A 22,757-nucleotide genomic window follows, 5' to 3' on the forward strand; every position below is an offset into this window, starting at 1 on the left:
CTTTGGTAGACATATGCATGCAGTGTCGTTTTGAAAGTAAGACAACTTACAAGTGCTTCATTAGTTCTTTGTCTGGAATGTCGTCTCTTGCAGCACGTTGATTGCAGGATTTGCCCAACAAGGTTGTGGCAAGGAAGCTCTGGGCTATTTTTGATACATGTTAAGGGAAGGTCTTTCTCCAAATGAAATCACTTTTGCATGCACCTAGTAGGCCTATGCAAGAATCTTTAAGCAGCTTTCAGCAATTACAGAGCAAGGGTTTTCCTTCTCGTGGAAAGCAGGGGAGTGTAACGATGCCAAGGGTGTTGATGGCAAGGTCCAAACGCAAGCAGCAGTGGCCATTGCAATGATGCAAGGGGTTTACAGAAGCATCACTGTGACAGGTGGAAGTGGTCAACTATAGTACAAAAGATCCTCGTGCATTGGCTACCCAGCACTCTCTTGCATGCAAACTTCCTTGGAGGGGCATTTTTCTGATTGTCCTGGAACACCTTCCAAAGCGACTTATCAACTGAAGCGAACTTGAACAGCAACGCAGGGAGATGAGGAAAACACAGCAAGCAAAAACAGCAGTGGAATTTTGCAAGACATTGACATGGAAAAAAAAAACCATGAGTAGACTGTTGGCCAATGGCTGTTGGAAAAAGATGTTGTGCTTGACTATGCTTGGCATCTATGCCAACCATGGTGTTCTTGTGAAAGCAAAAAATATCCTTAGCGTTGTTATGATGTCAATGGATTGATTGCAGGACATCCACAACTAGGGCAATGTCAAGCTTTAAGAAGATTTCAGCAAATACAAGGCGAGGGTATTTTTTCCTATGGGAAAGTAGGGGAGTGTGAAGCATTGGAAAAATTGCCTTTGAGCATGATGTAAACTAGATGAATATCAGGCTGCAGTATGTGTATGACTTAGCCAGTGGTATACACGAGGCACAACACCTTAGACGTATGAGAGGGAAAAACGTTGCTAGGAAGCAAGCAGAACAAAGTTGTTGGGGTTGATGCAAGTGTTGAGGGGAATGCCAAGCACTAGCAAAGCAGACAAACGTTTGTGAAGCTACAAGATTTTGAACGAAGTTGAGCGAGAAAGTGGTAGGTTGCAGTTGAAGCGGCTAATCTAGTGGGTTAATCATTGAGGGATACAAAGTCCACCCTCCGAAGCATTCATGGCAAGAAAATATGAACCTACAATTTGGTGGAAAAAAGGCAGTTCTTGTGTGCGAGCGTGGTGAACACAAAGAGACTAGATGTGAGAAGCAGCTCTCTCCTTATGTCAAGCTCATCATTGGAAGCAAAAGCATTCAAACACCCAATGTTTGAAATCGACATACCATTTAACAACAGGATCATCATAAGACCACTATTTTTGAAAACTTTAAGGTAATGAATTCCTTCCAATGCATTGCAAATCCAAAAAAAGGTGACCCTCCTATACTAAGGAGAAGAAAACATGACCCCTAACACTGCAGGGAAAACAAGCATATAGGGGAAGGGCACGTTCCCTACGGTTTTGTCACATGCACATCTAACCCTATGTGCATGTGTAACTCCTATTTCCAGGGTTTAAGACAGCCTAGGAAGTGTTTTGGCACCCTTGTGAGCTTGTAAGCAGGACGTGCATGTCCAGGCAGCTATATACTGTCTGATTGAACATGAGCACAACTAGTGTCTGCTAGGTGTAGGCACTGGGGAGTGTTCCCATACAACACCATTAGTACCAAGCCTAAGTAATAACTACATACGAAGCACCCCTAATTAGAAATTCATCAACTTTTTAATAAGTGACATATTAGCTCTGTTCAGCATACATCACTCTACTACATCACTATGGTTTAGGGCATGCTTGTATGGCTAGTGTGTCACCCGGGCTGGCCATTACATATATTCTGCATCTGTTGCATTTGGTCTTGACCGGCCGCCCACCACTTGGTCCTTGTGTCCACTTGGGTGCTTTTATTCATTTATTTATGGGTTATGACTTGCCCCTCATATCCTATATATGTAGGGGAAAGGGTGGTCACTTATTCACACATTTGGACATGTACTTGTTGCAACTTGGCACCTCGAGGTAAATTGTTAGGTGCAATAGAAGGGTCTAAGGATTTTAGCTAGGATCTAGTACTTTGCACAAACACAAGGTTACTTTACTTCAATTGAAAGAAACTGAACTAAACACAATGAGAGAGAGAGAGAGAGAGAGAGAGAGAGAGAGAGAGAGATGAGACCGCATGTCAGATCCCAACAACCCTCAAGGGCTTGTTGCCAGAGCAAGTACTTGCTTTGATACTTGCACACTGATACAATGTCACGTGACACATCCAACCCTATGTGTCCGTGGACAAGCTATAGCACGACAAGGGTTCAGTCAGTCCAGTCAATCTAGATTTAGAAGTGATCTAGCACTTTTGTGAGTCTATTCGTAGACCGTGCATGCCCAGTCACTTAGTGTAGATGCATATCCTCTGGTTGCACACAGCATGATCATAAGCATTCCAATCAGAATCCATCGGAATCCTACAGGGGAATTTTCCAATGCATTTAGCCTATTTTACCTATTTTTGACATTTTTCACTTATTATTTTTTAGTGACTTTTGTTGGAAAGTAGGTAGGGCAAATTGAGTAAGTTTGTATATAAGCAAACCTAAACTAGCACTAAATGGTAGAAGAGGCAACAGGAGCCAAGCTCAGCAGGCAATTTCTCCAAGAAGACCTTGGCGGTTTCCCCCTCCAAGCAAGAAGAACCATCAGACCCTTGCCCCTAGCGTTTTCTCATCAGCAGATCATCGTCAGAAGCAAGCTCAGACCTAGCGTTCTCCATCAGAAGATCATCGCCACAGTACCCCCATCAGCTAGCGTTTGTGAAGACCTTCCCTAGCGTTTTTGGAAACACATCAACCTAGCATTTTTGCATGTCCCAACGTTTGCAGATTTGCAACGTTTTCAACCACAGCAATGCAGCGTTTTCAACAATGAAGTACCTGCAAGATCAACCCCTAAAGAAGTAGCAGATTCAACGCGGAAAGACCCTCAGTTTTCAGCCTAAAGAAACCTCAGTTTTCAGCCCTAAACCTGCAGATTTTCAGCGACAAAAAGCATCAGAAAACAGCCCCAGAATCAGCGTTTTTGGACTAGTCACAGATTTCAACCCATAGCGTTTTTGGACAGCAGTACAAAGATTGCAGATTGCAGCCCTTAGATCGGTCTCGTCATCACCGTCGTCATCGTCGACATAGCCTAGACTTGCATTAGTCACATGCATACAGTTTGTACCAAATTGTGCAATCATAAGTAGACCACTCTCACCGACGAGAGTGGGTGTCACGAGGACGTGGCAACTGCTAACCTTAGTTGTTGGTTTCTTTCCAATGATTTTTGTTTAATTTTTGAAACACTCTTTTTGAAGTAGCAAACGGTCGGACATTGTATGGCCAATGTGAACGGTAGTTTCACCTGCAGACGGGAAGTGGTCGGCACTGGAATTCGTATAGTAAGAGGATGTCTAGGCTTTGAGCAACATCATATAGGTCCCTCCATCGCACTTAGCAAGTTGGTGGATACTAGGAAGTGAACTCAATAAAGGCATAAAGTCAAGGTGAAACTACCAACAGAAAGTATCCGACAGTTGGGCCACATTGCACTTTTGGATGCGGTCCCAATGAGGATAGATGGTCAGATGACCAGTGGGAGCCCAACGGAAGCATCTCCTAAAAATTAGGGAACTGCTATTTTGGGCCGTGAAATGTATTCGCGTCATTACCTTCGGTATGACCAGGGGAACATTTTAGCACTCTGCTGCAAAGTCAATTGATGCACGAGTTGAGAGATTTTTAAGCAGGAAGCCCAATGCAGGGAAATTGCATGTCTGAGTGCCAAGTGGCACTTTTTGGTCAATTTACCAAGTTTGGGAGAACAGAACTCGTAACTGACTCTTTGGAGCAGTTTTGGAGGCTAATAACTCTGATTTTCAGTCATCTCTCTCCATTTTTGAGCTTCCCATGGCTTTAACTAGGACCAAGGAGCTCATTTTCAGCATTGGAAGGCATTAGATGCGTGTTTACAGGGCTGTTTTGCTGCGTTTTCAACGATACGCAGGTTTTGGCAGCCATGGAAATCTTCTCCTTTTTGCATCTATTTGTTCATAGATGCATTACAAGTCAAGGGCAACAGAGGGGGCGCTCGATTTATGCTGGGGATTACTTCATTGAGAACCTGTCACAGGTTAAGAGCTATGGAGTGCTTGCTTTCCTCTCTATGTACAGTGTGGTGCTAGGAGTGATGACTTGCACACTACACACTGCTCTCTCTCCCCTACGTGCAATTATGTGATGCCCCACAAGAGGGCTCTTCATTTGACTGTTGTACACCTGTGTGGGTTCATGCTTCTGTGCTGAGGCAAGAGCCTTCTTGAGCAGGAACAGGGATAGCTAACTGCTACTTCAAAGTAGGCACCGGTGAGGGTCATAACCTCACCGTACAGGTGCATTTTCAGCGTTGTATATGCGCTGTAAATTGACTGTTTTTCAGCCATACGAACGCCAGAACCATTGGGAATAGTGCCCCACTGGCAGAGGATAGTTAGGGGACTGTTTGGGGCTGAAAACAGGGCAAAAACTTACTGTTTTTGGACAGGAATCAGAGGGTTTATGCCAGTGGAAGTGAGTTCCAGTAGGGGAATTGGTTTCGCGCAAGTTTTGGGGTTGTTATGCTGCCGAAATTTAGCCAAATCAAGTGGTATCTAGTTGGATATAGACAAAGGATTCCCAGGACTCTACTTTGTAAATTTACCCTCTCAAAGTATAAAGAAACACCGAAAGGGGCCCCAATTTTGGGGCCTATAGGTTGTCGGCGTCTGCTCGGGGCATTCTAGCTTACGAGCCATGTGTGTATTCAAGTGTTAATTCCCGTCGCACATTCCCTTTGCACAGTGCTATGTGTGTGTGTCTAAAGTAAAGAATTTCGGGTGAAAGCCAACACCTACCGCCCCACGGGCCGGTTTCAGTGGGGCCTTCGGAGGAGGGTTTTACAACGTCTCTGGTGTCGTATCTCTCTTCTCTCTCTATCTCTCAGTCTCATACACTTGCACGTGCAGTGTCCATTCACTTTGTTTGTGATCATAGCACTCTCATTAAGAACGGAAGGCTCTCCCTTCCATAGGAACAAAAGGAACCTTGAGCACAGTTCGGAGCACTCATCTTGAGCAAAGCGCAAACATTCATTCCGCTGCACTTCACATTGGTATCAGAGCTTTGGCATTGTTCTGTATCACTTAAGGAAAGAACCACAAGAATCACAAGAATTTTTTTTGCTTGTTGCGGTCGCACGAACCCAAGTTCGCTTGGGCGTGTCGATTCCTAATCGTATTTTGACGAGTGACGGGAATCCCAAGAAAGAAGGGCTTGTCCATCCTCCCCTTGAGTCTCTTTTCACTCATTGAGAGCGGACCGTGCACTTAGCGGCCGACCAATCGACGTGAGGTGGGAAAAAGCAACCTTGGTGTGAGCGCAAGGCCGCCAAGGGGTGCGCCCGCGGAAAGGAGTAGAACTCGGGTGAAGAGAAGATCCTTCTCAAACACAGATTGCAAGCGAAAGAAAACCTCAAGAACCTCAAGACCCGCAAGAACCCAAATTCCTCGTGAACTTAAGAACCCAAGACCACAAGAACCCACAAGAACCCACGACTTCAAGATGGTCATCACTCGAAGCGGAATGGATACTTCGCTTAGAGGTGATAAGCATGAGAGAGCGAAGAAGAATTTTCCCCACCAGGAGGTTTTTTCGACCCTCCCCCTTCCCCATCTACGTCAAGGATTGCACTAACTCCTATGGAGGCTTTAGACCAGATGTTTCTGGAAAGGAAGCTAGAACGCGAAGTAAGACATGCAGAAAGAATGGCAGAAATGGAACGCAGACACGCAAAAAGAAGAGCAGAAAGAAAAGCAGAAATGGAACACAAACACCAAGAAAGAATGGCAGCAGCCAAAGCAAGACAAGAACAGAGCGACCGACACATGCAAGAGTTCTTGCGACTCTTTTCTCAAGTGCCGGCACAGATGCAAGAGATTCAGGAGACGGAGACTCTCTCAGTCTCTTCTTCTCCACAGCATGATACACAGGCTTTGCATGATGATAAGCATGATGATTTGAATGATAATGATTTGCATGATGATTTGGATGAAAATGGCAAGCATGATGATTTACATGATCAAGATGTGATTTCTCACGAGCATGCTGATTTGCATGATCAAGATGTGATTTCTCACAAGCATAATGAGTTGCATGAAGATGATGTGATTGTTCACAAGGATGATGTGTTAGTTGATGCTTTTTCTAGTGAAGCTATAACCTCGTTGCAAATTCGATCAATCACGAAGGATCGATCTTGGCTCTCGAGCATAGGTCTCAAGAAACCTCACAGGAAGTATATGTGTTCGCATGATTAGTACGCACGCATTGTTCGAGTGTTTCATTCGTGATAGCGTCTTTATGTGATCCCTTTTCCTAGGCATGACATATTGTACGTTGAGCATGCTTCACTCATGAATGAGCACGAATGTATGCGGATTATTCATGAAAAGTATGTATCTAAGGAAGTCACATTCCATGTCTCTTCCTTGGCATGACACAGTTGTAGAAAGAGCACATGAAAGTATGAGCATCAAGCATGGGCATTTCCGTTGTGAATTGCCACAGTTAATTGCTTCAGGTCAGAATGACAAGATTCAATCTCATTGTTTGCGTGTGTGGTTTGGCACTCCGTCTCTTTGTTCATCTACATTGCATGCACAGTCTATTAAGACGACAAGATTTTTTCCACTCACTTTACATGGAATGGGTATATTCATGTTTTTGTGTTGGAAGTGGTTTCAGAAATTTTCAGCTGTGGAGATTCTTGAAGAAGAACGAAGCATGACTCTCGACGAAGTTGAAGCATCGAAGGAGCCACAAAAGACTTTGTGTCGCTTTTGGCGCGGCCCAAAGAAGCAAGCGTTGCAGACCTTTATGAAGTTCAAGTACCACACGACCCACACATCAGAGTGGGCCGGCGAAGAGTCCCTTCCAAGATTCCGAATGCTATTGGCGATCTCCCTCGACGCCATACAGTTCGGTACCAGTACCTCACTTTGAAAAGGAGGGGATGTCACGTGACACATCCAACCCTATGTGTCCGTGGACAAGCTACAGCACGACAAGGGTTCAGTCAGTCTAGATTTAGAAGTGATCTGGCACTTTTGTGAGTCTATTCGTAGACCGTGCATACCCAGTCACTTAGTGTAGATGCATATCCTCTGGTTGCACACAGCATGATCATAAGCATTCCAATCAGAATCCATCGGAATCCTTCAAGGGAATTTTCCAGTGCATCTAGCCTATTTTACCTATTTTTGACATTTTTCACTTATTATTTTTAAGTGACTTTTGTTGGAAAGTAGGTAGGGCAAATTGAGTAAGTTTGTATATAAGCAAACCTAGACTAGCACTAAATGGCAGAAAAGGCAACAGGAGCCAAGCTCAGCAGGCAACTTCTCCAACAAGACCTTGACGGTTTCCCCCTCCAAGCAAGAAGAACCATCAGACCCTTCCCCCTAGCGTATTCTCATCAGCAAATCATCGCTAGAAGCAAGCTCAGACCTAGCGTTCTCCATCAGAAGATCATCGCCACAGTACCCCCATCAGCTAGCGTTTGTGAAGACCTTCCCTAGCGTTTTTGGAAACACATCAACCTAGCGTTTTTGCATGTCCCAATGTTTGCAGATTTGCAGCGTTTTCAGCCACAGCAATGCAGCGTTTTCAGCAATGAAGTACCTGCAAGATCAGCCCCTAAAGAATTAGCAGATTCAGCGCGGAAAGACCCTCAGTTTTCAGCCCTAAACCTGCAGATTTTCAGCGACAGAGAGCATCAGGAAACAGCCCCAGAATCAGCGTTTTTGGACTAGTCGCAGATTTCAGCCCATAGCATTTGTGGACAGCAGTAGAAAGATTGCAGATTGCAGCCCTTAGGTCGGTCTCGTCATCACCGTCGTCATCGTCGACATAGCCTAGACTTGCATCAGTCACATGCATACAGTTTGTACCAGATTGTGCAATCATAAGTAGACCACTCTCGCCGGCGAGAGTGGGGCCTTCGGAGGAGGGTTTTACAACGTCTCTGGTGTCGTATCTCTCTTCTCTCTCTATCTCTCACTCTCATACACTTGCACGCACAATGTCCATTCACTTTGTGATCATAGTACTCTCTCATTAAGAATGGAAGGCTCTCCCTTCCATAGGAACAAAAGGAACCTTGAGCACAGTTCGGAGCACTCATCTTGAGCAAAGCGCAAACATTCATTCCGTTGCACCTTACATACAATGGCTAAATGCTAAATGCTGAGTCCTAATGCTCTGCAAAACGCTAGGGCTGCTCTGATGCAAAAACGCTAGGGTTGATGTTGATGCAGAAAACGCTAGTGCTGAGGATACTGGGCAAAAACACCAGGGCTGATCTGGTGTAAAAACGCCACACTAATCTGCTACTAGGGATACTCATGGCAATGGCACCCCCTTGGCTGCCCAAGGGGGTACTTTTTTTATCTTTTGATGCCCAAGGGAGTGGCCGTAGGCTTACTTATATAGGAAAATGAAAGTGGATCGAGAAGTATCATAATCTCACGACTCCACATTAAAAGAGGCCTATTTATTAATAAACTAACCTAAGGGCTTATATGAGTCTATGAATGTACTGTGTAAGTGAGGGTATGCAGCCTAATGACCTATCTGGGCATGCACGTCCTCTGAGAGGCTCACAAAGGTGCCAGACTAGATCCTAAGCTATACTAAGGTTGATGCTAACTATAGCAGTAGCTTGTCCACATGGCTCAAGTGCAATGGATGCGTGACATCCCCCCTTGTTAAAGGTGAGACACAAATGCCGAAGAACTTTTTGTGGATGCTTTCTGTACTTCTGATGCTTGTGGATGCATAAACCGATGAAAAATCCTCCAAACTCGATACTGCGGATGTAGGTATTGCTCTGATGTAATCACCGACCAGCTGAGTTGCTAGGCAGCCTTACTACTGTTGCAGAATATCAACCTTGATGCTGATTCTACCTTGCTAGCAAGTAATACCACCCGAATAGTCCAATCGTGAAAAATTTCGGGCAAAGATGGAAGATAAGGGTGCTCATAGGTATTTCCAATGGTTCCACGTTGACGGAAGTGAATGCACGCTACATGCGAATGCAAATGCAAAAGAGGGTGAGGATCCTTTCTCCAACTCCTTCCATATTCGCATAGGAGGCAAGCAGATCCTGGTACTCAAGCTTCGGATCTTTGTGTATCCGATGTTGATCTTCATTCATGATGATGAGGTTATGCCTTAAGGGTATCCAAGTCATAGAGATGAAGATGGGAATTCGAATGCAGAAAAGAATTAGGGATCCTTTCTTCAACTCCTTCCATATCCACATAGGAGGCAATCAGATCGTGGTACTCAAGATCTGGGTCTTCGTGCCTCCGATGCTGATCTTAATTCATGATGATGAGGTTATGCCTTAAGGGTATCCAAAACATATGAGGACAAGAGCACGCCCGATGCACGATGGACTAAGGGTGGGAGTGGTTAATATCTGTAGGCAACACGTATTAGTCTAGGGCTGGGCCACAAAACTTCTTTGATATAGAGAAGAAAAAAAATATAGGCGAAGTTCCTTAGGTTCTTGATTCTTCCCTTGAGTTCGCGAAGGCGAAGCACGTCTAGAGCTCTGATACGAATGTCAAGTGCAACAAAAGGGTCTAAGGATTTTAGCTCGGATCTAGTACTTTGCACAAACACAAGGTTGCTTTACTTCAATTGAAAGAAACTGAACTAACACAATGAAAGAGAGAGAAGAAATATGACATTGAATGTCGGGTAAACCACCCTATTGATGCTCTGCAAAATGTTAGGGTTGCTCTAATGCAAAATCGCTAGGGATGCGGATGCAAAAAATGCTAGTGATGAGGATACTCAGCAAAAACGCCAAGGCTGATCCGGTATAAAGATGCCACGCTGATCTGATGGCGATGATGCGGGGTGCTAGGGCGTTGGCTGCCCAAAGGGGATACTTGTCTTATCTTCTGATACCCAAGGGAGTGCCCCTAGGCTTACTTAAGTCTTATATAAGAAAATGAAAGTGGGTCGAGCAGTATAATAACCCCACGACTCCACATTAAAAGAGGCCTATTTATTGATAAATTGACCTAAGTGACTTTAGAGGTTGTTCACTTGCTTATATGACTTTATGAATGTATCGTGCAAGTGAGTCATAGTCACAGGGGACGCCCATTTTTGGGCTTCCCGTCCCCACTTTTCCGTCCCACTTGCCGTCCCGCCCTCTTTTTTACACTAAAAATCCATTTGAGCCCCGTCCCTACTCCTCAGGATGCGTCCCTTGTGACTATGAAGTGAGGGTATGCAACCTAATGACCTGTCTGGGCATGCAGTTCCTTTGAAAGGTTCACAAAGGTGCTAGACTAGATCCTAAGCTATACTAACTAAGATCGATGCTGACCTGTAGCGATAGCTTGTCTACATGGCTCAAGTGCAATGAGCACATGACATAAACGGTAAACCACCTTGCAAACTAGGTAGCAAGACTCCAAACAAGTCACACAATCATGAATGATACAAAAAGAGTCTGCTGAGAATCTGATACCTACGACAACACCACCAGAACACATGATAAGTAGGTAAAATAGGGTGCCAATAAAAGCACCGCTATTGCGATTTACCATATGCCTATGCCCAAAATGACCGGCAACCTCAGCAAAGTGTGTGTGTGGTTTTTTTTTTTTTTTTTTTTGGGGGGGGGGGGGGGGGGGGGGGGGGGAGAAGGGGAGGGGGTAGCAGTTGATGAGGAGAGTTCTAGAGCACAAAAGTCAATAAGCTACTGAGATCTCCACGATATTGTCTGGTATATCTTGACAAGTTTAATACTCTTCTCCTCAAGCACCTCAAAAATGAATTGATAAATGTGTTTTGTCTTTGCATAAGTCACTGGCCTCCATGCTAACTAGATAGCACTGCCTAACACAATGCAAAATTGGAACCTCTGCAACAATGCCTAGATCTCCCACTAGAAGAATTTGAGTGTCCACACGGCTCGCAAGGTAGACCTTTTGTATGAAAGGAAGTAGGAGTCTCTCTCTCTCTCTCTCTCTCTCTCTCTCTCTCTCTCTCTCTCTCTCTCTCTCTCTGCCTGCCTCTGCTGGCACAATACTTTGAGAATAAAACAAGAGGGCAAAGTCTTTACCACTGAAGATACATGGCCATCCGAACAAAGCAAGGCAAGAAGCTCTACAGCCCTATTTAGCATAAGGGGGTACAAATGCCATGGGAAGTAGGTACCCAAGAACAATTGGTAGCAAAGTACTCCTAGAACTTGAGTCTGCACGAAACAATCGAACAACAAAAGTAAATCAATCTCTCTCTCTCTCTCTCTCTCTCTCTCTCTCTCTCTCTCTCTCTCTCTCTCACACACATAGACATGCGCATACAAGTTCCGGGAGCTTAGCAGAATGTACCATGTCGACGCAGATGAGGAAGGCAAGGAGACCGACTACATAGCGAGGAGTGAGGACCACTGCTGTGCTTGTGGCGTGCAGGTGCCATGGCAACAAGCCGCCTCTTCGACCATGCATTCTCCACCATGAGGGCATAGCGCTCTCTCTGTGGCAAATGCATAAAGCGCATGACAAGTGCTGGTGCTACAGACTGCCATGCTGTGCCCTCTCAACTCTCCTTCGCCCATATTTTTTGGCGACGTCGTTTGGAATTGAATCGACGACGTTTTCTCAAGCATTAGGAATTCCTGAACATCACGAGACATTGACATCAAGCATCTAACGCTGAAACAAACAAGTACAAAGTGCACTGGCGAATTTTTAAATAAGAATTGCATATGTTTTTATATATGATGATTCATTGGCTCTGCAGCTGTCTCTGAAATGGTCCAATTTCACGCTTTTTCTACAATTGTTTGAGCAGTGAAACCAAGGCAGTGCTCTTTGCTTAATAGAGGGGATAATTAAATCGAACAAAGGGTTGAAGCTTACTCAGTATGCTTAAATCCTACTCCTTAACCTCCTTTGGTAGTTTATTTGTAGATTGTCATTCAACTTGGTAATATCGATGGCCATTCAGTCTCTACATCGAGGATCCAGTTTGGTAATAACGTCGGCCATTTAGTCTCTACATCGAGGATCCATCTTTGAGGCACCCATATTCTTACTCTAAACCAAGCATAGTCAATTTTCGCTTAGTTCTCGTAGAGAGAGAGAGAGAGAGAGAGAGAGAGTTATGTGTTGTCATAGTTGGAGGGTTTTGGTTGTTGATCACAGAACCTAAAAACATATATGAGGAAGAAAACGCTGGGATAAAGAATTATCTTCGTGCCACATAACGGTTATGCAGAGGAGAATGTTGGCCTACAATATATAAGATGCATTGCCAAACAAGGACATACATAGATTGACATCAATCACCCAAGAATAAAGTAAACATGTACAGAGTGCATCAAGTATCGAAGTACATAAGTTGAATTGTCCAACTATGAGAAAAAAAGTATGTACGATCTATTTGATATATAGATATAATGATCGAGATTGAACATGTACTACTGAGCAAAACATGTAGCTAAACTAAACTTAAAGAAGTATTAACAAGCTCAAAAAAATACAAAAAGCATCAACAAACTTAAAAATTAAAATGCACTACCAACATGATAATCGTGTATGGGTGTGTCCAATTGTGCAAGCCGAACGACAATGTTTGAGTCATGCTACATAAAAGCATTGTGAATAGTTAAACATGTCATCTTGCAATGAAGCGTCACAAAGTGAAAATGCTATATATACAGTGCACATCATGCAGAAGTTTTATACAAAAGTATGGTGGAGAGTCGGCATTGTGGTCTTTCCAAAAATTATAAGAAGCAGAAGGCGTGCCTTGCCTCGTAGCATTTATATGTTGCGCCAAGCAAACACATAAGCACGGGAATCTGAATGCAGATAACAAACCTTGCAGTGTTGTCGAGCTGGAGTCGTGCTTGTACAATCAAAATGTTTATTGTTGTGAATATATGTCCTCTCTGTCATACACAAAACACACGTTAAGACAAATACAAAAGATGCAGGATATAGATTAAACTTAAAGAGAAGTAGAGCTAACTTTATGTTCTACATCATAGACGTATTGGAGTCCTACATAGTGCGAGAAGTGCCCTCGCTTCGCATACTAAAAACAACGAGCCAGAGCTTTGTGGCCCAATCCTTGTTGGGCATGTCTTGCAATCAATGCATTTCAAGAGACGACATTCTGAACATACATGTCAACTAAGGCAGTGCCACATGTGTCCATTGCAAATATATGTGATTTCTGTGACACACAAAACAAGAGTTAACACAAATACAAAAGATGCAACACATAGAATTAACTTAAAGAGAAGCAAAGATTACTCTAGTGATAACTTTTCAGCTCATAAGCTCCATCGCAATCACTACAATAGAATGATTCAAACAATAGGCTACAAATATTAAGCTGGCAGACGCGTCATTTTGTGTTTGGACTCTACACTATACTCTTCAAATTTAAAAAACTCAAACTGTTTAAAGTAATATTAACTTTGAAACCTATTAAACTAAGACGGATGTGATAGTGGGGCAGGCATGAGATGGTCGGCCAAGTTGGTGTGTTGGCATTTAATGAGGTAGAAGAAAAAGATGGCATCACGAGTGTTACAAGTGGATGGACGAACACACTTGGCTAGCTTTGTGAGGCTTCGTCCAATTGCAGGTGTTGAGCTTTGATAGGCAGCCTAATGGTGTTAATATTATGGTCGAAAAGCAGCACGAGGATAGTTTGGAAGTAAAGGTCAACAAAGTGCTTGAAGCCAACATACTTTATTTTGTCAAAGTGTAGCAGAGTGGCGCATATCCTCGCACAGAAGATTGAGAAGCAGGAATCCTTTGTAGAAAAGGTCAGAGAGAATAATTGTATAATCCCTTCCTTCTATTCATGAAAGGCTGCAATCCGTGCAAAGTAGCCATGATCCTTGACACTTTAAATGCTAACTCAAGTTCCTGTGGTTGAGATCCTTTTAAAGAGCTAGGGTTTTTATCATCTTGATCCCTCCTATTCTTGTCTTTGCATTCATCATCATTCGTCACTGCTTGTATCTCCATTGTATCTATCTTTATGATCAACATACTCTCTAGTAGTCCTTTGTGATCACCACATCCACATGGCTATGATCTCTCCTATATTTATCCTATTTGTCATGGTCTCTTTGACCTTTTGTCATGTCGATTATGTCTACCCCGACCTCCATCATCATGTCGATCTTGTCAATGCAATCTTTATCATCATCTCTTCTACAACTTAATTTTGTCCTCGTGTTGACTATTGTGTTCACTTCTATTGTCATGTCTACCATCATCATTCCTTCTATGTTTCTTTCTATTATTTGCTATCATGTCTACCATCACCACTGCTTCTTTGTTTTTTCTGTTCTTTCAAATTTTCCTCATCCTCAAGCTCCTTTTGTAGATCTTTTATTGTCCATCTATCATCAAGGACATAAAAGCTGCTTACTTTTGTGTTTCTCCTTGTCTGTAGTCTTGCTTTAGGGCGAATAGCAGCCACCACAAGGGGGCAAGTGATGCAGCTCATGGGTTGCAGGAGCACCTCACGGGTTGTAGTTGACAAAAGCTCGCGTTTGCTATTGTCTAAGGCCTCAGTTTAATTGATTTTATATGGCTCAGCTTTTGCACTCAATCAAAACCTAAGGACAGCTTAGTGAAGGGGATAGGAGAGCACCATAGACGGAGAGTGAGAGAGAGAGAGAGAGAGAAGGAGACACACGACACACAGATATGGGTGGGGATACTCAAAGAGTGAGCAGCCCCCTATACACTTATGCTATGTAGAAGGTATACAAGTCAGTGGGCGCCCAGACTCTGGGCGGCCGGGCAAGGCACAGGCGCCTATACCCCAACAACCTCCCACTTAAAGGCGACTGTGCCTTTAAGCAAGGGAAGCTAGTCTAAAGACTACAAAAGGCGAGAGAAAATCGCTCTCAATCGATGCCCACTGGCTGGCTGTGATTGTGTGCATCCGGCTGTCCTGCTCCCGTGTAAGTCCATACACCACCAGACGTACCGCACACGTACTGCAAGTATGTACGCAATACCTGTATATCTCCCTCGTGCACTACGCCATCATCAGTCAACAAACGACTGACAACCCCAACTGCAAATGCTCCAACTGCAGAGCTGCGATATCCGGTCTCAAGATCAGCATCTCATACATGAGACCACCGAATGCCGATGCAATGCTAGCGGGCCCTGCTAGCTCTACGGAGCATGCATCAACATATATATCCCTGGCAATAGGCATCTCTGACTGACAAGGCGTGTTAGCCACATGCATCTCCTGATTGTCCACAAAAGACGCATCAACCTGTCGTGAAACCTCAGAGCAAACCAGCTGCTCTAGGTGTCTGCTGGAAGACATATCCTGCACAACTGTATCCCCATGCTCACTGTCGAGCATAGAAAGGAATGACTGCATAATCACTGACGTCTCAGCCTCCTCTGCAATCATCCACTGCAAACATGACCACTCAATCTGCTATGACTCACTAGAGCTCTCATGCTCTAACTCCTTATGCATAGACTCTTGCACAACGTCCTCCTGTCGTGACTCACTAGAGCAAGACCGCTATGCCTGTCTATCCTGCATAGAAGTATCTCGCACAACTAACTCTCTGCTTTGCTCAGTCACTAGCAAAGCATGCATGTCTGACTGTGTCACCTCTCTGTGTGACTGCTCAAGTCGTGCCCCAACTGTGTGCACAACGAGCTCACTACTCTGCACTCCCTGCAAAGCACCCTACAACCCATGAGCAAAAGAGATTGTCCAGGTCTCTCGCTCTCAGCATGGGTGTAACAAGATTGAGACTTGACCATCTTGCACCAGTACTACGTGCAATGGGTACCATGTGCCAACTCTAGCACCTCTCGCAATCACCAACAAACCCAAATGCAATGCAAAAGATCGCTCAAGCAGCGATACCCGACATCCACTATCCCGTAACTATCTGACTGAGATCAAATCCCGTCTCAGATCTGGCACATAACACACATGACGCAGGGTAAATCTCATACCACTGGGCAAGGACAAACATACGTCTCCTGCACCCTCAATGTCATACACAACACCATCAGCCATGTGCACACAACCAAGTCTCCCACTAGAAAATGTGTTAAACCACTCACGATGCGACGTGACATGGAAAGTAGCATCTGAATCTAGTAACCAATGTGAAGACAATGTGCAATCCGATATGCGATCCGTAGACATAAGATCGTCTAAAGACAAGCCAGATGTAAATGTGACATCGCCGTCACAAGCATACTCAGTAACCACCGTACTGATCTCACTAGCATCTGTCATGCCCAAATCTGCATCACGCATCTGTCGCCTCCATTGTCTCAAATGCCTAAAACGTCGACGCCTAATGTGCCCATTGTGTCCACAATGCCAACATGTCAAGTCTCTATGCCGTCGAGACTTGCGTGTGGGACCAATCTCTCCCATGGACATAGAAGTGGAACTAGACTCCCCTGTAGACATGGATGTCGCGTACATAGCATGTAAACTCTGCCATAAAGCATGAGTTGTAGTCTCCCTCGCGATTTGCCAGTAAACAGACTCAACCAGATGCAAACGAATCATAGACATGGCTAACTCATCAAGATCCTGCCAATCATCATCACGCATAGACTTGGGCTTTGCCGATAAACCACGCAAGGGTTTATCCTGCCCCAAATCCGCCAATGCAACAAGCATATGCTCCTTCCAAGCAACAAAATCTGCACCATCAAACTATGTCAGACCATAATACTGGAAGTCAAATGAAAAATCATCCATAATGCTCGCAAAAGAGCAACCAACAATGAGTAGCAAATGTCAACCAAATCAGCCCTAAACTGGCTCAAATCGCATCAACAAAAGTCTACAAATATGGCTCAAAACCTGATGCAAAATTGCACCAATAACCATGCAAAACCTTGCACAAAATCACAAGTCAATATGACTCAAATCCGGCTACCTAGCTCGTAGCCACACAAGCATACATCACAATATTCACTCCTGTGAGTGTGCCAAGATAATTGTACGCCTGTCAAACCGTGAGCTAATCACCAAGCCCACATTGTGCGGTATCAATGCATACACACGCACAAATCTCCCACCTGCAGAGAACACCGCAAGGAAATGTTGAGTGCAACCCGCAATCTCTACCTAGATCGCATAAATGATGCGCATAAAACTCCTAGGAAAATTTCGCCAGAGTTTCGACGCACAATGGCTATCAACACAAAATAACCATTGTCCTACAAGCTCAATTCGCATCAAACTACACTCAACATACATGCATAAGCTCTGCAAACCTGTGTCCAACAAATGCTCACAAAGAGTACCACAGGTGACCATACATGTCATCCACAACCAACCTCTGCACTTGCTCACAAGATCTACTGCTCACCACATAAGCATACATAGAGCATTACCCGCTCAAAGACCATGTATGCAAGCCACAACACTGCAGAAGAACCACTCAACTGCAACTGGCAACACCTGTGGGAGTACTAGACTCAACCTGTACCTGGGAGTCAAACCCGATCTTGTAACACCTCATATGTGCCTGCTACCTGCAGTGTGCACGGGTAAGCTGTCTGCAACAAAAAAAACAACAGAGCCCAAAATTGTCCTGAAAAATATTCTCCGTGTTTTTAATTTCAGACCCAACTGCACTCCGAATTAGAAAACGATTTCTTCTACAAAGTTGTAGAGCTTGAAGCCAGCTCCGTTTTGAACCAAAAAGTTTTGAATCAGAGCTTTGTAGCTCAAGTTATGAGCAAAACAGTGGACTGCTGTCAAAAACTAAACGACTTTCTTTTGTGCTTCTTTGAGCTCATAGAAAGGCTCAAACTCACTTATCACCTCGATGCGTGAGCTGAATGCATCAATTTCACAATGCTTCCATGTCTATGGAAGCTCCAAGCTCCAATCTGTCGCCGATGTAGCCATTGCAAAGCTTGCCGAGAAGAGGGAAAATGATGTACACAGTGGGCTGATCTGTAGAGGAACTGTGGACTGATCTGTGAGCACTAGGAAGCTCTTAAGAGCTCTCTTGCAAGCCTCTGTATGGCTATCCACAAGCCTCCTCTATTTCTTTGCTCAGATCTGTGACCTCTCCGCCATAGCTGACGAGTTCATCGCGAAGCTGTCCATCTACGTTCTCACACCTATCGCTCTAATACCAATTGAAGGGGATCGGAGAGCACCACAGACAGAGAGTGAGAGAGAGAGAAGGAGACACACGACACACAGATATGGGTGGGGAGACTCAAAGAGTGAGCAGCCCCTTATACACTTATGCTATGTATAAGGTATACAAGTCAGTGGTGGGCGCCCAGACTCTAGGCGGTCGGGCAAGGCACAGGCGCCTATACCCCAACACTTAGTTGTCAAGGATCCGAGTGTTTGTTGTGCATGCGGCTAAGGTGCCTAATCAACTTCTACCGTGCATTGCAACTTACAAGAATAAGAATTTGTGGATGGACATTCAAAACGTCCCCTCCAGTAGCCCGCTTAGCTCCATCTCTTTTCGTAAGCGATCAACCAAATCAAACGTTGGTTTTACGTTATCAATCGTTTATATTTATTGATGCTTTATTTTTGTTGTCGTTGTGTTAATATCAAGTGATCTAAAACAAGTACTCCAAAGCTTTCAACCCGTCGTCGCTCTTTTGCTTACACAAGCTTTTGACTGCTTGTATGAGAGTCGGTCCAAAACCCTCCTTCACTACTACAATTGCCCACTCCAAGCCCTTACGTCACTAGGATGCTATAGTCAATAGCCCTAGTTGTCGCAGGCTAAGGTCCAACTCTCTCTCTCTCTCTCTCTCTCTCTCTCTCTCTCTCTCTCTCTCTCTCTCTCTCTCTCTCTCTCTCTCTCTCTCTCTCTCTCTCTCTCTCTTCGAGAATGATCTATGAGCATTCATGTAAGGCCGATATTGGCTTCCAACTTTCTCAGAATAGAACAACCAATGTTGGCTTCCAACTCTGTGCAGATCTTCGAAACGATGGACAAGTACTTTAAAGCCTTCAACCCATCATAGTTAGTTAGCATACATACGCTGCAAAATGCTGGCAGGGATGGACTGAAATTTCCCTATAGAGTGCTTATACCTGCTGCTTGGTTGAACGTGCGTTATAATATTAAATTCAAACACTTTCAATGTTGTTCGTTTTTAGGTCAAGACAATGGCCTAGATCATGCCAATTGGTTGTTTCTAGGCTCGAAAAACTAAAAAAACACATTAGGCTTATCAAGTAAGATGTGCATGGAATAGACAAGCTCCAAGCTCAAAACATGAAAACCACAAATTGTTGAGACCCATATAATAGAACCATTGAAAAAAGTCACACAAAGGCCTCCATGAAATCAACCTAGAGTTGTTTATGTCTCAAGTCTTGATAATGCATAAATATGGGTAAACAACTCAACATAGAGAGGTATTATGCTATAAGTGAATGAAAAACTACATCTAGGACTGTTTTGTGAGTTTTACTGCAAGAACCAGAATCAAATTGACAACATAGAACTATCTTTTAGGCACATGCTCCCTTCTTTGCTTAAGTATGTAGCTTGTTACTGAGTTGACAGATATTATAATTCATAAAGAGCTTTAAATCCTAGAGCAAAGAGTTAAGAAAATCAACAAACCGATTTTTTTCAAGAGAGGAGAAGCTTACTCTCTCACGGTGGGGTCAATGATCTGGCAAGCGGCAAGGGCAATCAAGACAGTTTTGCCAATACCGAACAGAGCCTCAGTTGAGCGATGACATCTCGTGGTGGTTGGTGATAAGAGGGATGGCACACTATTGAATTGTTGAGGGTTTCTAAATTTCACAAAGAATCTCATCGCGGAGGCCCATGCTATTGAGAGTGTTGTAAACGTCAACACCGTGGCTCATCATACAGTCACGTTGTCACCAAAAGTGACAAGTTAAGAAAATCAGCAAGCCGATTTTTTTAAGGAGAGGAGAAGCTTGCTCTTTGCCAATACCGAACAGAGCCTCAGTTGGGCGATGACATCTCGTGGTGGTTGGTGATAAGAGGGATGGCACACTATTGAATTGTTGAGGGTTTCTAAATTTCACAAAGAATCTCATCTTACAGAAGCCCATGGGTATCGAGAGTGTTGTAAACGTCAACACCGTGGCTCATCATACAATCACGTTGTCACCAAAAGTGACAAGTTAAGAAAATCAGCAAGCCGATTTTTTAAAGGAGAGGAGAAGCTTGCTCTTTGACAGTGGGGTCGATGATCTGGCAGGCAGCAAGGGCAATCAAGGTAGTCTTACCAGTCTCGAACGGAGACTCAGCTGAGCGATGACATCCGTGTGGTGGTTGGTCATGAGAGGGATGATGCACTGCTGAATCATTGAGGGTTTCTTGAACTCCACAAAGAATCTCATCTTACAGAGGCCCATGGGTATCGAGAGTGTTATAAACTTCAACACTGTGGCTCATCATATTGTCACGTTGTCATCAAAAGGGACGCCTAGGTTGAGGTGGCAGATTGTCAGGAGTGAACGTTCCAGCTTGTGCAACAGCGGCCATGCTTGTAAGCACTCCACCTATTAATGAGCGTGGTGTGCATTTGATTCCTCATTCAACGTGCTGCTTAATCTATTTTCGGCAACTGTGGAATCTTTTTAGCGATGAGCGTGATGTCTTAAGATGCTGGTCATGTGATATCAATCAAGGATAGTGGCGTAGATAATGCCAAGTGGCAACATCCAAACTCTAGAATGAAAAAAACCACATTAGGCTCACCAAGTAAATATATTCACTACTTAGATAGTGCAAAGACACTCTAAAGAGAAGAAAACGTTGAAGGGGAAAAAAAGGAAAAATGAAACACAGATATACCAACATGCACTAGACACAAAAAATGTTTTGACTTTCCACCTTCATGTCTCTTTTCATACTTATGCACTTAAGATGTTTTGAAAAGATTTTTTTTTCCGAGATTGGGACGCCCTAAATAGGTCTATTTTCAATTTTATTGGTGAGAATATCTACAGATTCCCTTCCTTCCTCCCTGGGGTACATGCCCATTAACCCCACTTGTGATGTTGGTTAACAATCTCGGCACGAACTTCAACCCTATGTTGTTGGTTGGAAATGTCGATGTGAATGTGGCACAATAGCAGCCCCCCCCCCCCCCCATTGCATGGGTTTTTGTTGCCCACCTGTCGACGCTCACAATCCAGGTCACCTCAAAGAGAGAGCCCCAGACTAACGATTTGTGCCTAAGTGCACCTTCACTCACAAAAGGGAGAGATGGTGTGCACACATGCAGGCATTGGGAAGCCCCGGCCTGTTAAAAGAGTGAGCATGGCCTGCCACTTTTTTATCTACAATTGAAAGACCTCCATTTTCAGCCTCGTCGAACACGCTCAAGATGGTGGGAATGGAGCTAATTTCACGGGTGTCTCTTGCAGCATCTACAAAAGTGAATTGACATACTGGCCTAGGGATGTCAGCTATGTTAGATTCCCTACATGTCACGTTGTTTTCACGACACACACACACACACACAAAGAGAGAGAGAGAGAGAGAGAGAGAGAGAGAGAGAGAGAGAGATGTAATGGAAATGGCCTCTGACCTTTCAGAATAGCAAAATTAAGAGAATGAAAGTGAGTATTTTTGTGAGATCACCTTGAGAACATAGAGGGTGAACTTAATTGATGGTAGCAACATAAACATAGCACTTAATTGACTTGGCATGAACAATACTTTTGCAAGAGAGAGAGTATTAGAGAACATGACAATAGTTGAGGACTTGTTTTACTTGGAGCCGGTCCCGCCTCAAAAAGGCATTTGTATTATAGATTCTCCCATCAAGAGAGACTTGGTACAATACAATCTTTGTGTTCCTCGTGACCTTGGTGATGCTATGAAGATGGAAAGCTTCATGCATCACGAGCAAAACATAAACTTTGTAAAAAGCTTTAACTCTACCAAGCTTGAGTCCCAAGGTCTCAAACACCTTCAAAGGTGGAGAGAGCTAGCGGGGAATGAGGGTAGGGACGAGAAAGAGGAATCATCCATAGGAAAAAGAAATAGTTCCTCACTTATCATCACTCTTCTTGCTTAGCATAGCATAATAGCATAGTAATAAGATGAAGAAGATGACAAGCTTAAGCATTGAAGCATGGCTCTTGGTTGGATTTTCATTCCATAGCCAAGAATGTTGGTGTAGGCTCTTCACTTCTCAACAAGCTTGGAGAGGGAGACGGATCTCTTGCACTTTGCACTCCACATAATGAGAGAGTGTGTGTGTTTGTGTGGGAGTGGGAGATGGAGCTCTTGCACTTTGCACTCCACACAATGAGAGTGTGTGTGTGTGTGTTTGTGTCGGAGAGTATATCCCTCTCTCTCTCTCTCATATTATTTAATTATATCATTTGGAAATATGTCCTCTTTTTCCTCTTTGAGAGAAAGAACTTAATTATTTATTTTTATGCATCTAAATTCTCATTGAACTCCTTTAAAGCCTATCCAATAGGATTCAAGCACATCATGAGGGCCCAAATGGGGGAAATCTTAACACGTCTCCTTTATGCTTCTTAAGTCATTTGGTTTGAATTGAACA

General features: G+C 43.9%; 1 protein-coding gene across 3 annotated transcripts in view; it reads right to left on the minus strand.

The window, feature by feature from the left end:
• Positions 1–11,861, minus strand: part of LOC147431354 (uncharacterized) — a 39,398-nt gene extending 27,537 nt beyond the window's left edge. For 2 of the 3 annotated variants that reach the window (XM_086493955.1, XM_086493954.1), the window contains exons 1-2: positions 11,547–11,859; positions 11,276–11,410 (exon numbers count right to left, since the gene is read on the minus strand). In XM_086493955.1, the coding sequence (XP_086350081.1) occupies positions 11,276–11,410; positions 11,547–11,681 (270 nt within the window). In that variant the 5' untranslated portion in view covers positions 11,682–11,859. Of the gene's footprint in view, positions 1–11,275; positions 11,411–11,546 lie in introns of all 3 variants that reach the window. The other variant, XM_086493953.1, reaches the window with a different exon arrangement.
• Between the last annotated feature and the right edge of the window lie 10,896 nt (positions 11,862–22,757).

Source organism: Adiantum capillus-veneris, chromosome 21 (assembly GCF_014529385.1).
Source record: "Adiantum capillus-veneris isolate H3 chromosome 21, ASM1452938v2, whole genome shotgun sequence".
Lineage (NCBI taxonomy): Eukaryota > Viridiplantae > Streptophyta > Polypodiopsida > Polypodiales > Pteridaceae > Adiantum > Adiantum capillus-veneris.